This window comes from Callospermophilus lateralis, chromosome 2 (assembly GCF_048772815.1).
Source record: "Callospermophilus lateralis isolate mCalLat2 chromosome 2, mCalLat2.hap1, whole genome shotgun sequence".
NCBI lineage: Eukaryota > Metazoa > Chordata > Mammalia > Rodentia > Sciuridae > Callospermophilus > Callospermophilus lateralis.
The window spans coordinates 68495823-68509625 of record NC_135306.1 but is presented as its reverse complement, the minus strand read 5'-3'; the positions used below and the strand labels follow the sequence as shown (position 1 = coordinate 68509625).

Below are 13803 nucleotides of genomic sequence, written 5' to 3'. Positions count from 1 at the left end.
TCTCAGTTGTCATAACGGGGAGGAAGGTGCTACAGGCATCTAGTCGGTAGAGACTAGAGATGCTGCCAAACACTGAAATTCTCAGGACAATCCCTCAGGGGGCTGGGTTGTGGCTCAGTGGTAGACTGCTTGCCTAGCATGCATGTGGCACTGGGTTCGATCCCCAGCATCACGTAAAAATAAACAAATAAAATAAAGGTGTTGTGTCCATCTACAACTAAAAAAATACTTTAAAAATGAAGAAAAAAAGAATAACCTTGCGTCTGGAAAGGTTTAAGGAGGGGCAAGAAGAAAGGGATGTTCTAGACTACTACATATGTCCCATGAAGTGCATTTGTTGAAGCCCTAACCCCCATGTGATGGCCTTAGGAGGTGTGCCCTTTAGGAAGTAACTAGGTCATAAGGGTAGAACCCTTGAGAAAGGGATCTTTGAAAAGGGATCATTTTCCTTATGGAAAGGGCCCCAGAGAGCTCTTCGGCTTTCTTTATCCAGTTGAGGATGAAGAGAATGAGCAACAGGCAGAGGGCCCTCTCAGGACTGCCCACAAGGAAGGATGGCCGACACCTGGTTCACGTGAGTCATCTGAGACTCCGAAGGCACAGACACTTGCCCAAGGCCCCCAAATGGCCAGTGAGTCCCAACCCTCCCTGCCAGTCTCCAAAGGACACAGACTGTATGAGGGAGTTGTGAGACTTGGCACCTCTGCTGCCACCTGGAGACTCCGCTTCTGTCATACAGATCCCTGCTGCAAGGTGAAAGGGAGCTTCTGGGAATGTAGCTACCCAAGCAGCTTCCTGCGGGGAGGGTTTGTTTGAGTAGCTGAACTTAAATGTCTGTAAGTGGAGTCTCCATGGATTCAGAAAATTAAAAGACCATGCAACGATGAAAGAGATGTAGCTGCTGGAGATGGAGAGTAAGAAGACCGCTGCCTCGTGGCTCTGCCCAGCAAAGAAGTACTAGGCAGGAAGCCCCAGTTAGACTCCACGGAGCTTGCACAGTGCCCCAGAACACACAACCTTGTTGAATGGGAAAATGAGATGGCCCATCTGTGGCCTCGCCCGGCTGGGGGGAAATGCTAACCACTGATAACAGCTAGAATTGCCAGTACCACACAGACTGACTTCAAGTGGGTTTATTACTGTTTTATTAGTTCCCTAGACAGCACCCCCTTCTTGCCTACACCTTGACAGCTGAAATCACTGCCCCCACCACCCTTCATTGCCACTGCAGGGCATTATCTGGGCTTTTGGTGCTTGGTGATCCCATTTCAGTAGGTCTCGGTGCCCTCTGCAGCTGCAACTCCAGTGCTTCTCAAACTAATGTGGGTCGCACAGCGAGCTGATTAAAATGCAAGTTTTGATTTGGTAGGTCTCGAGTGGGGTTCTGCCTTTTTCACAAGTTCCCAGGGATGGTCTCATCGCCTGCCTTCAGACCACACTTTGAGGAAGAGGGATTTAAAGCAGTGTGTTCTGCATCTTGACACTTTAATGCATGTTGACCTCCTCTGCCCCCAGACACAGAAAGAATAGATTTCTAGAGTGGAGTTACAGATATCAAACTATCTCTTTTCCTGGCTCTTATTTCTCTGTTATAATTCATTCCTGAAGCATAATTATTGGTAGGTGAAGCAGGCTAGCATCTTCTCTGCTCATGCTATTGCCCTCTGGATTTTTGTTCTTTTTAAAACTAGAGCACAGTTTCCCTTTCCTCTACAGGATCATGGTTCTGCTCTCCTGTTGCTATAGAAACCATTCTGGCTTCTCTTTCCTCCCCTCCTCCCTGCCCTTTGTCTCCCACCCTATTTCTTAATTTACTGCACCATTCCACTGTTGTCATGGGGATGAAATGACCGTTTATTTAATTGGCACCTCCAATAAAATGGCAGCTCAGAAATCTAAGTTAATGGGACCCAACTTGAAACATTGATTAGGAATAGCAGAGCAAAGGCATGGTCTGGTTATTTCAAATTGCCATTTCTCTAAGCCTCATCTTGCAGCACATTTTCCCCAATCCTGAAATTCTTTCACTGAGGGACTGAGCAGGCATCTTAAATCAATTCACATAAAAGGAAAGAACTCACCAGAGGAATGTGAATTTTTTTTTGTAACATTAAGAAAATAGGATCATTCTCCTGCTTTTCAGTATGTTCTGTAGTTTTTCGTATCACACAAGCACACCTAAATAATTCCAGTGGTTAATATTTAATCCCAGTTTATTTATTTAATCCTCATTAATCCCAGTGTAAACATTTTAAGGCCGATGCTTATCTGAGGTTATGATTCTAATAGGCTCCTGTCTTAGCTTTCTTACCTCTCGTTTCTTGCCCCTTTCCTGATCTCCAGGAGGCCCAGAGATGGCTTGTTCTACCAGGACCTAACACATTTCTTGGCACATAGAAAGTGGCCCATAATTTTTTTAAGTCAGTGGTCAGTGAGATACATGCATGAATGACATTAAGCTGCCCTTCACCATACCCGGCCCCAAAGAAGAAAAAACCTAATTCCCTGAAGAAGAAACCTAATTTTAATGTGAGAGAATAGATTGTTTTTAATTATAAGGGTTGAGATTTTTTGTTGCAGCCTGGGGCATTTAGAAAACCACACAGGAAAAGGGGTGAAGGCACAGAAACTGAAAGTGGCAGAACCTTCTGTGAGCTTCACCATTTGTTGGGAAAATTAGGAAACTGAGGCAGCAAAAGATAGAGCACCGCACTCGAGATCCCGCTGTTGGCAGAGCACAGCTGGAACCCAGGTCTGACACCACCACAGTCCTCCTCACCTGGTCCACCCATCCACTAGGAGCAAACAGACAACTTCCATGCCCCTCATGGATGTGGATGATGGGACTGTTGTCTTGCAGAAAACCCGGATCCTTTGCAGTCTTTTCCACCTGAGAAAACCACTCTTGGCTTATTCCATTGCTCCACTTTGAAAATACCATTTTCTTAACCAGTGTATTTCCCTAAAATGTTCCCAAACCCCCAGGACACACTGATGACAGCAGCATGCATATGAATATCAAGTCACATGGTACAGGGACACCACAAGCTGAAGGGCACTCATTGGAAGGCTCATGTCCCCCTGGATACAGCAATTCAGAGCACTGAGGGAACAGAAGCTGAAGATGAGGAAACAGAGTCCCATTCATACATTGAGGGAACCATCTTGGTGTCACTTAAAAGGCACAGGAAATCCAGGGGAAGAACTACGAGGACCATGAGCCCAGAATAACTTGGAAAGTGACCTAAAAATACAGCCCTAATTCAAGGCTGGAATAAAAGATTTGAGGGCATAGGGTTTTTTCCTTCTTTTGCTATCCTTGGCTACATGGTTGAGCAAGGCTTAACCATGAAGAAGGATACTCTCCAGTTTTGTATGTAGGAGAAAGTACTTGGGTTCTGAAAGCAGACCTGGGGTTAAAGTTGGCTGTGTGTGAACTTGGGTGAGTCACTTAGTATCTCTGAGCCTCAAGTTCCTCTTCTATAAAACTGAGATAGCTGCCAGACAGAAAGGGAGATTAAATAAGGCAATTCCTGTGACTCTCCAGGTATTTCTGGGCAAGAACCAGTGCTCAGTGACAGGTGGTTGGTATAGATATGGCCCAGCTGCTTCCACCACTGGGCTGGGGTTTGGTGCAGCAGGATCCAAGGGGTGCTCACATCTGATTCACACCAGAGATGGCTACCCAGGGGCCAGGCTGAACAGACATCCACCTTTCCCCAACCTTGCTAGTACCTGCTTCTATGGAGCATATAGACCTCAGGTATGAAGTCAATTTAGGCTTTAGATGATTGGGTCTAATCACCTCTTAAAGAAATTAAGTCTCGTGGGAACAATTGAGACCAGTGTTTGCCATGGTCTACACCAGTTCTGAAGATTAAATGTATACTTTGGGGTGAACAGAAAACACTGTTGTAGTTGGAGGCCCTGCTGTCCCCCCACCTCCAATCTTCCAGAGCAGAGGTAGGGGAGGTCTTGTTAATGCAAAGTCTGATTCAGTAGGTCTGGAGTGGAGCCCCAAATCCTAACACATGGCCAAGTGTCACTGATGCTGATAGCATGGGCCTGGAGATCCACTGGTTATATCCTTGTCAGTCAGGTATAGAAAGCCAGATGACCAGTGGCACAAGATCCCCTAACTACCCACTGACCTAAAGCAAAACATGTGTGGCTCTCTTCTGGTACAGGAGTGGCAAGTCACACCCTTGCCACCATTCTGCCTGGGCTGAAGTTCTCCTAACCCCACTTTCACCTCCTCACTGGAAGGTGTTTGTGAGGTAGGTAGAGGCCCGAGCAGGGATCTGCAGTTCTGGTCCTGACCTCATGGAGCCCTTGGAGTAGCCCTTTGTGAACATGTGTCCATTCTCATCTACAAAATATGAATATGAGTCTTGACCTCCCACAGAAAAATGTTCATAGCAGCCATGAAATTTGCATATTTCCATTTACAGGATACAAGGCAAATGGTCCCTGTCTATAGACATTTCATGGATTATGTCATCCTTCTCCCCAGACTGATCCTTACATCTCACCTGTGGAGTGAACAAGCTGGTCCCCTGGTGAACTGATGGGGAACTGTCTCTGATGGGCACCATGGGCATGGGTAAAGCCCACCTTGTCCCTGAATCCCTAGCTCTGCCTGGTGCAGAGGTTCCCACCCACCCCAAGTACTGCCTGTTAGGAGCCACTTCTCCCCTTCAACCGTGGCCCTTTGGAGAAGAGGGACTGTGGCTGACCTTGAGTGGCTTCCTAATCAACTCAAGCGGGGGTCAGGTCCAGCAGGAGCTTCCCACTCCCAGCTCAGACCTCCCCTACCTCTACTCTGGAAGCTTGGGGGTGGGGACAGCAGGGCCTCCAACCACAACAGTGTTTTCTGTTTACCCCAAAGTGCAAAAAATTTTCTCTGTGCACTAGAACTTAAAACATACTGGGGAGCTCCTGCTCTGGGCCACCCTATCTATGCACACGTGAGCAAGCAGGAGTTGGGTGAGGCAGGTTTAAGCCAGGCAGAGCTGAAAGGTGGGCACAATTTTAGGGTTGAATATATCTGCCTGACACCTTTCTCTTGGATGAAGCTGACAAGTGGGTGGTTGGGCCTGTCTGAGGGAGGCACGGGAGCTCTGTGCTGGTGGTCTAAAGCAGATGCTCCTGCAGAGGGGAGAGTGCCTGTCACAGCTCTGAGTGTGACAATCTAGCCTGAGCTCACCTTAAACCACAGTGGGGTGGAGGAAGCTCCACTCAGGTTGAGACCCGTTTCCTTTTCCTCCTCAAAGACTAGCTTTCCTTCCACGTCCCATTCTAACAGAGGAAGGGCTGTGTGGTCTAGGGTCATGAAACCCTGACCTTTGTGTCTTCCCTTCTCTCATCTCCCTCAGCACCCATCCCAAAGCCCCCACCCACCCAGGAGAGCATTGCCACAGCAATGGCAGCCCCAGTTGCTGTAGGAATGTCCATAAACCATAAAAATCTCCAACAGCTGAGAGGATGGGGAAAGGAGAGAAGACAGTCCCCATGCACCTGCTATGAATGAGACGTCCTTTGTTAGGAGTCACTGCTCGAGCTTGGGATGCCATTTCCCACTCCTCTCTTTCCTGACCAGACAGGGGGTGCATCCTTCATCCTTCAAGCCAGAAAGCCCATGTCACATTTTTCCTCATAGTTGCACTTCCATCGGGTCCTTGAACACAGTCCATTTCCCAAAATGAAGATTCTGCCCACTTGACTCTGATCTCTGCCTGGGTTGAAAGAGCTCCATTTGAGCCCTACTGTTTCCTCCCCTGGGGTGATAGGCCTCCAGGGCACAGGACCGGAGCAGGCACTCCCAGGCGTCCTAGAGCCGCTTCTACCTTGGATGCTGTCTGCTCTTATTTGTTCTGCCCGCCTCAGGGGTCACCATATCCACTGTACACTTTTCTTGTTTAAGGGCTTAAAGAATCAGTCCCGAGTCAAGCTGAATATCGTGAGGTGTCCTCCAGTGACCACGGTATTAATCAGAAGACCAGACCTTCGCTACCAGCTGGGTTTCAGCGTCCAGAACGGAATTGTAAGTGCAACTCGCTTCACACACTTTTCCAAATGTTGACAAAAACATAGCCCTGTTCTGTTTTTGTTTCTTGTTTTATTTTTTTTCCCCAGCTAGTCCATTCCCCAAAAGCATCCCTAAGGGAAGGAGATAAGTGGATAAAGACCCACTCAGCAGCTTCTTTGGGTAGATTCCCTTTGAGCAGAGAATTCTGTGCCATTCTACGTGGGAAGAGACAGGCCCTGGAGCAGAGTTCAGCAGAGAGGCCCTCCAGCTGCTACCCTGGTAGCTGGGATGTCCCCGCCAAGGGCTGCCTCCTCCCTGGGATTGCAGCTATCTTCCTGGCTGTACTCAAGCCCCTGCTGAACAGCCACACTTCCAAGGACAGGGCAGAGAGAGCTGCTCACTAAGCTTCAAGCTCCCCAGGGGTCCAGGGTGCACCCCAGGCCAAGATCCCTGCCCAGGGCTGTTATGCAGGATTGATCTGTGCTTAGCCCAGTCACCGTTTTAGCCTGAATTAGCTTTAGGAATGGAGTATTTTTAATCACTTGACTGTCTGCCTTAAATAGTACTTCCTTATGTTTTCTTTTTTTTATTGTGGTAAAATATATATGATCAAAAATTCATAGCTAACAATTTAAGTGGCAGTAAATACATTCACAGTGTTTTACAGCCATTGCCAACTAGCTGTATCCCTTTCTTCATCCCAAACAAACTGTCCTCAATAATACTCCTTTATGCCCTGGTTTGCCTTGTTCTGTATTCACAGTAACTCCGGGCTGTGGTGGCAACTGGTCTCCATCTGTAACCTTGCCTTCATGGGTTTTGGATGGAACTGCCCTCTCTTTGAATTTATCTTTCTCAACATAAGGACCCTGTTCCTTTTACACGCTTCCCTTAACTTTCAATTAAGAGTCCTTCAGTAATTAAAATTTCATTCCAAGTATGTTGTAAGGTTTAGAAATAGCCTTGAAATTCCCAGTTGGAGTTGAAATTTCCAGCCCTGTTTCCTGTGGTCTCTGTATCTCAATAGCCTGGCTTGCTTGTTAGAGGAACCAGGGTTACTCCTCAGAGGTTTGGTCTGATGTCATCTCTTTACCTGTTTATACTGGTTTGCTTTGTTCATATTTGAGTAATGTTAAAAGCTGGCACTGGGGATGTAGCTTAGGAGCACAGCACTTGTGTAGCATGTGCAAGACCCCAGGGTTGAATTTCCCAGCACCACAAAAAAACAAAGGTTGCTCAGATATTAACAATGGGTTGCTTAGTGTGAGAGAGAGGAAGGGACAGCTACACCCTGTAGCTCTAGAAACCTTATTTGCCAGCAGCCAGGAGCCTCTATCCACTGCCTGGCTACACATCACCAAGTTTGAACATGGTTGCAGAGCTGGGAAAGCAGAAAGGTGCCTCCCCCCTACAACTGGCCATACTTTGGGATACAAAATGGGGTGGCTCATGCAGTTGTGACCCTACAAAACAGGCTATTAGCTTTAAACAGTTCCATGTTTGAGCCCACTTGTGACTCTGGAAATACTAACCTGTGCTGCACAGGCTGACAGTCTGAAACACTAGCACCCAGGTGACAGGCCCAGGCAGCTCTTGTCACCGAGGCCCAGAGAATTAACTTTTTCCCAATCAATCCCACCAAATATGCTTGGAAGACTTAATTCTTAGATTCAGCTTGTCGTGAAATCCAGCAAACTACATGAACAAGGTGGCCACGTCAACCTACAGAACCTATATCCTGTGAAAATATTCTAAGAGATTTAAATAACCCTCAGCCTAGTTACATCTGCTTCTCAGAGATGTGCATGGGGGGGGATGAGGGTCCCAGGGAAGAGAGTCTTTTGACCCCATGGAGATCTGAGACAGGATGCTGCCCACAAGGAGTAACCTGGTGTTTGGCTCTGGTAGATCTGCAGCCTCATGCGAGGGGGAATAGCTGAGAGGGGAGGCGTCCGCGTGGGACATCGGATCATTGAAATCAACGGACAGAGCGTTGTGGCCACCCCGCACGAGAAGATAGTCCACATCCTCTCCAATGCTGTTGGGGAGGTAGGAGGGAGGCTGGGGAAGGGGCTGAGGGAGCCATCTGGTACCCCTTGCATCCTGCTGACCCTGATCCCCATAGTCCTTCCAGGGACCTTCCTATGTGTCCCTTCCCCTCAGTACCTGGAACCATCTTAGACCTAAAGTTGAACTCACTGTCAAAGAGGTTATCTGAGGGCTCCCCCACAACATGAAGTCAAGTCACCACTCACCTTCCCTTCCACACACAGAGTGGCAGTGCTCCTGTCGGTGGCTTCTCAAGTTTTCTCCATTTTCCCCCATTAATCCCTGCAAATGTGCTTGGCAGACCTAACCCTTAGAGTCAAGCTGCACCCACACGGTGGCTCTCCTGAAGCCCTGGCTTCGGGTCCGAGGCTAATTGGCTGTTGCATCCTTAATGCCAAGGGTGGAAAAGAGGCAGGAGCCGTGAAGCCGAGTCACTTTCCTTCCATTTGAAAGGTTCTCTGTCTTGCCAAGGACTGATCACAATGAAAATATTGGACTGGGAAAATAAGCCTTCTCTGGTTTCCTTTGTCCACTTCACATCACCCCTGAGCATTACAGAAAGCCTGTGGGTTCTGTTCTTCCTGGGCCATCCTGGGTCCGGTCCTTGTTGGGGTGGGTACCCTGGAAGCCCCTCCCTGGAGAGGCTTTGTCTCTCCCCTCCGCTCCATGCTCACATGCATTTCTGCCCTCAGATCCACATGAAGACAATGCCAGCGGCCATGTACAGACTGCTGACGGCCCAGGAGCAGCCGGTTTACATCTGAGCGTGCCTGGCTCGCCCTCGCGGAGGCTTGCATGGAGGACTCTCCTCATCGTGGTTGTGTTTCTGTGCTGCATCCGTGTGTCCGCTGAGACATTTTCCTCTCGCGCCCAGCATTTGGTCTTACACAGGAAGAGAAGAATCCGCAAGGACCTCTTTGCTCTCTGTCTCTCTCCAGTTTGCTTCCCCCCACCCCTTAAAATCAGGAAAGTTTTGTATGTGCTCCCTTGAGGATGAGTAACAGCCCTCGTCCATCAGGGATATGCCCAGGGCCATCTTATAGGACCTTCAAGGGTCCCAAGGTGGCTCTCACTGCCCAAGGGGGAATCGTCCTACCCCAAGAGGCACAGACCGCTTAGAAGGAACTCCCAGGGGCAGTGCAGATGCTCCCTCAGCAGTGCCTAAAACTCAGTTGCTGACCTCTGCTCTCTTCCTATCTCTTGACAGGAATGAGGCAGGAACAGGGACCATCCCACGTCAAAGGTATGCACTGTCCACCATGCAGTTGGGGCCCCCTATGTTATCTCCACCCAGAATTTCTGAGCCAACCTGCAACCTCTTTCATAGGTAGTTTTAGTTTCTACATATATGTGTGGTCTCATACAGGCCTTCTCACATAAGGATAAAGGGAGAAGTGACAGCCTCGGACAGGCTGCCCTGGCACTGCAGAGAGCGGCAATTCACCAGGCAACCGAAGCTCTGCCAGGTACTCTGAGGTCGCTGGTCAGTAGATAACGCAGGCAGGTGCCATCTGCCTCTCCGTATATTACACACACACGCTCTCACAGTATCTCACATGCACATTGCCCTGCCCTGCTCTCTACCACCAGGAAGACAAGCTAAAAATCTGGCACACAGAGCCCCTGGAAACCCACAGCCCCTCTCTGGGAGACCCTTTGCCCTGGCAGGGGGTCAGGCATGCAGAGTCCAATCAGCCTTGTCCTGAGAGAGATGCCGTCTCTGGCCGAGGCCTGGCCCTCCCGATACCACTTGACTGAAAATGTCTTCTCGGACTCCCCCATCCCTGTACACACGGGGGCGGGAAAGGGAGGCAGGGAGGGGAGGCTGGGAAGGCTGTACTATTCTCCTGGAAGAGAGTGATGGCACGTTTCTGAACCCCAGGTGAGACCAACCTCCTAGTCATCAGGACCACCAGGCAGGATGTGATATCTGAAAGGCCAGAATAGCCCACAAACCACAAAATTAAGGGGTCAGTAATGACCTCAGATTATGCCTAAGAATCCCCAAATGTGTTCTGGAAATATCTCCCTGCCTGGTGGGTCTAAGGGAGCTTTCAGCTGGTGTGGAATGTCGTGTTTGCATCAGGTGCCCCACACTTCTGGATTCCGTCTCAGTTCAGTGTGGATGTTTTAGTAATATTATTCTGAGCCAGTTTTCACTTATTCTTGGTCCAAAGAACTTTTTTCTTTTTTCTTTTTTTTCATGTGGGGTGTGACTTGGTTTTGTTTTTGTTTTGTTTCATTCATGACCTCAGTAGAGACAGGGGAAGAAAAACTAATATATTTTGTGATATTAATATAACCCCTGTTCTCTGCATCTGGGATATTTATGTTGTGTCTGTGGAAATAGGAATTCAGTGAGCAAAAGTTAGGTAGGATGTATTTATCTAGAGAACAGAGGGATTTAAGGGAGAAAAGTGATCATAACAAGTTTAGAAATATGAGACTTCGGCCAGAGAACAATGTCATCCGACCCCCTGGACTTCCTGGACTTTGAGTTTTCTGAATTAAGAATCAGAAAATCTGAATTAAAATCAGAAAATGTTTGAAAGAAATCAGCAGCTGAAGTCTCTGTTTTACTGTAATAAAAAAGCCCCAATGAACGGAGGCCACCGGCTGCCCCCAAGTCCTATATAGGCAGGAGCTGCTATTGTTGCGGGGCACTGGCTGGGTGGGGCCATGGGAGCCAGGATGATGGGTGATCTAGGACCCTGGACTTGTTTAAAGAATGCTTAACAGAATGCTGCCAGGTGACATGCCCAAGGTCAACCCACCATAAATGTGAGGATCAGGAACCCCAGTCCGAATTCTATTTGCCTTTCCTAAAATAATCAAATTTCAGAGAGTCTAGTATTATAATTAAATACTAAAGAGTCAGCAGTCCATCTGTGCCCTGCCAGAAGAGACAGTGGGTAGAACAAGAATGAAGCATTATCAGCACTTCAGGCAGCATAAGCCTTGGAAAATCATTGGAAGGGCTCTTGCCAGTCTGTCCCAAGGGTGGCCCCTTGGGGCACCTGCCCAAGCTCCTAGATAGGACCAGAGAGACCTGCCTGCAATTGGCCCGGGATGGGAACTCCAGGAGCACAGCCCTGCCCAACCCCTAAGTAATTACAGTGAAGTATCTTCATCCTAATGAGAGAGAAAGAGAAAATACTTTCTATTCCTCTTGCACAAAAAATGTTGGAAACTTCAAGAGGTGCTGAAAAGCCAATTTGTAAGCTCTTTTAGAGGACTCATGTATTTTAGCATAAGAGTAAGAGTATTTCTGCATCACTTTCTGTTGTGCTAATCAATGTGGTTCCTCACACCCGAATGGAAGCTGTTGGAGCTTGGTACAGGCCCGCCTCACTGAAATGTGTTCTTCCTCTGCTAATATCAGCCTACCTGTGGTTAACCTCAGAAATGGGATCTCAAGTGTTAGTCACTCTGTGTCCGAAAGTCCCAAAAGAGGTGGTGGTCTCTTTCCCTTCTGACATCCCATATGTGTGTAGTTACATGTGTAAATATCTCAGCGCCCACATAGCAGGGATGATGTACGTGCAGAGCAGCCTGTCCCCAAAATACAAGGCACAAAATTACCCTAGCCACTCTGGCCACTGTGCTGGGACAGGCTAGTGATTCAGCTTTGGGGACGGGCTCCCAGATTCACCTCTTCCTCCTGGTCTTCCCAGGATGCACCAAAATCCACCCTGCCTCTGCCTTCTCCAATGGGGACTCTTCAGGGAGCCACCCACCATCAGCCTTGGGTCATGAGAGGAAGAAACCCCCAAACCAATGCCTGAAGCCCACTTCCCAGGGGATCCCCTCCTCCCTCTCCAGAGTGTGCTCAGCAGGGGTAGAGCACATCCCAGGCACCTCGTCCCTGTGCACAGGCTTGCTTTCTGAACATTGCCCATCAACCCTGGCCTTCAGGGAGTCCAGAGTAACCTACTACCTCCCCCATTGCTCCTCCTCCCTCTACACCCCCACCACACCCAACGCTCCCTGTCGCAAGCTAATGAAAACCCCCCCACCTGCAGAGCCCCTCCTGGGTCTCTCCACCCAGTGGTGTGGCCATTACCAATGTTTACAACCAAGGGCCGCCTCGTCCTGATGTATCAACTCTCGCCTTCACCAGGCTACTTGTTGGTTAGTTTCACCTCCGTCTGCTCCTTCCCTGGCTGGAGTCCACTTGAGCACTCAACCCTTGATTTTATTTCCCCCTCCATCAAGGCAGTGTGTGAGGACCGTGTGGGAATGAAATCTCTTGTACATACTTAGCACAGCACCTAGAGTATGAACTTATACTCCCATTCAGTAAAGAGGGTGCATAGAGCTTACTGTAAAGCGTCGGGAGAAGTATTGTATTTGTAACAATATCGTTCTTTGTATACACAAAACTCAATGATCTCTATATATAAATATAAATAAATATATAAATAAAATATATCTACACGTGAGCCTGGAATGTTGACACCGCACACCCACTGAATGTATTTCCTCTTGACAGTCTGGTCACCGGTCCTGGCCCTCCCTCCCCTTCTCTGTACCGTGGCCGCAGTTGTCTGGTTTGGGGTTGTGATGTATTTAATGTGCTATCTCCTTTATTTAACTGAACGCTAATGTCTGTATAAGAGTTGCTGCAACAATAAACAAGAACTTCATCTCTTGGCCCCGCTGAGTGTCTTCTTGTTTCAGGACAGGTACAGACCTTGTTGGGGAGGATCATGTCTTTTCCCTAATAGGCCACCTCCTGCCCACTGTGACTACAGGGTCTTGCTGCCCAGAGCCCAGGCTTTTGTTCTGTGAAGCTGACCTGGTTATAAACAGAAAAGGCTGTGTTTGCCTGTTGGGCTGATCCTCCCTGGTACTGTCAGCCCCCTATGAGCACACTGTGAACAAGAGAAGGACCCTCTGGATTTCACACTTTGTATCCTTGAGGGAAGTGAAACAGGAATTAATTCCCCTCTCCTCAACCCCCACAGAAACCTCTAGTGAAGGGAGGGAGGGTCTCGTTAAGGGCCTGAGACCTGAGTGGTGGATAGTGGAAAACGGTACCCTGGAGACCCATTGGAAGGTTCTGTGAGAAAGTTCTGAAAGATTTTCAAAAGAATTGCTCTTTGTAATTCTACTTTTCAAACTTCAGCAGCATGACCTTCCTGTATGCTGGAGGTGCTAACAGTATCCAGCCCTCTTTCTAAAGCAGAATACTCTTCACAATTTTTCTCTGAGAATTTCATTGCCCTCAAAAACTTGACACAGGCCCCGTAGGTTCTGTGCATTGGAACTGCCAGAAGCCCTGGGAAAGGGCTCCACCTGGGAGGTGGAGACTGGGCATTGTACAGTGGTGCTGTGGCAGCCTCCTGTGGTCCAGCTCCAGAGGACCCATATTAGTCTGTTTTGTATTTCTATAACAAAATACATGAGGCTGGAAAACTTATACAGAGGTTTAGGAAGGAGAGCAAAACAGTTGTACAGTAAGGCCCCCCAACCATCATCTCCCCACAGAAACATCTATTTAAACAGTTATGCACACACAAAATTGCCTTCACAAGAGCTAAGGAAATCCGACGAGAGATTGCAGTACCTGATTTTAACACAAGAGACACTCTGAAGAAAGCAGGAAGGAAAGGGTTGGTTATGTCACCATCCTTCAACTTTAAGCAGCACAACATGGAAAGAGATGCCTCCCACTTGGGAGAAGGAGAGAAAATTAACTGTAGGCCTTAGACTTGAAGCCCAGA

General features: G+C 48.3%; 1 protein-coding gene across 1 annotated transcript in view; it reads left to right on the top strand.

The window, feature by feature from the left end:
- Positions 1 to 8923, top strand: part of Apba1 (amyloid beta precursor protein binding family A member 1) — a 195434-nt gene extending 186511 nt beyond the window's left edge. Inside the window, exons 11-13 of the mRNA XM_076843455.2 lie at positions 5924 to 6043; positions 7937 to 8077; positions 8770 to 8923. Coding sequence (XP_076699570.1) covers positions 5924 to 6043; positions 7937 to 8077; positions 8770 to 8841 — 333 coding nt within the window. The 3' untranslated portion in view covers positions 8842 to 8923. The remainder of the gene's footprint in view (positions 1 to 5923; positions 6044 to 7936; positions 8078 to 8769) is intronic.
- The last annotated feature ends 4880 nt before the right edge of the window (positions 8924 to 13803 follow it).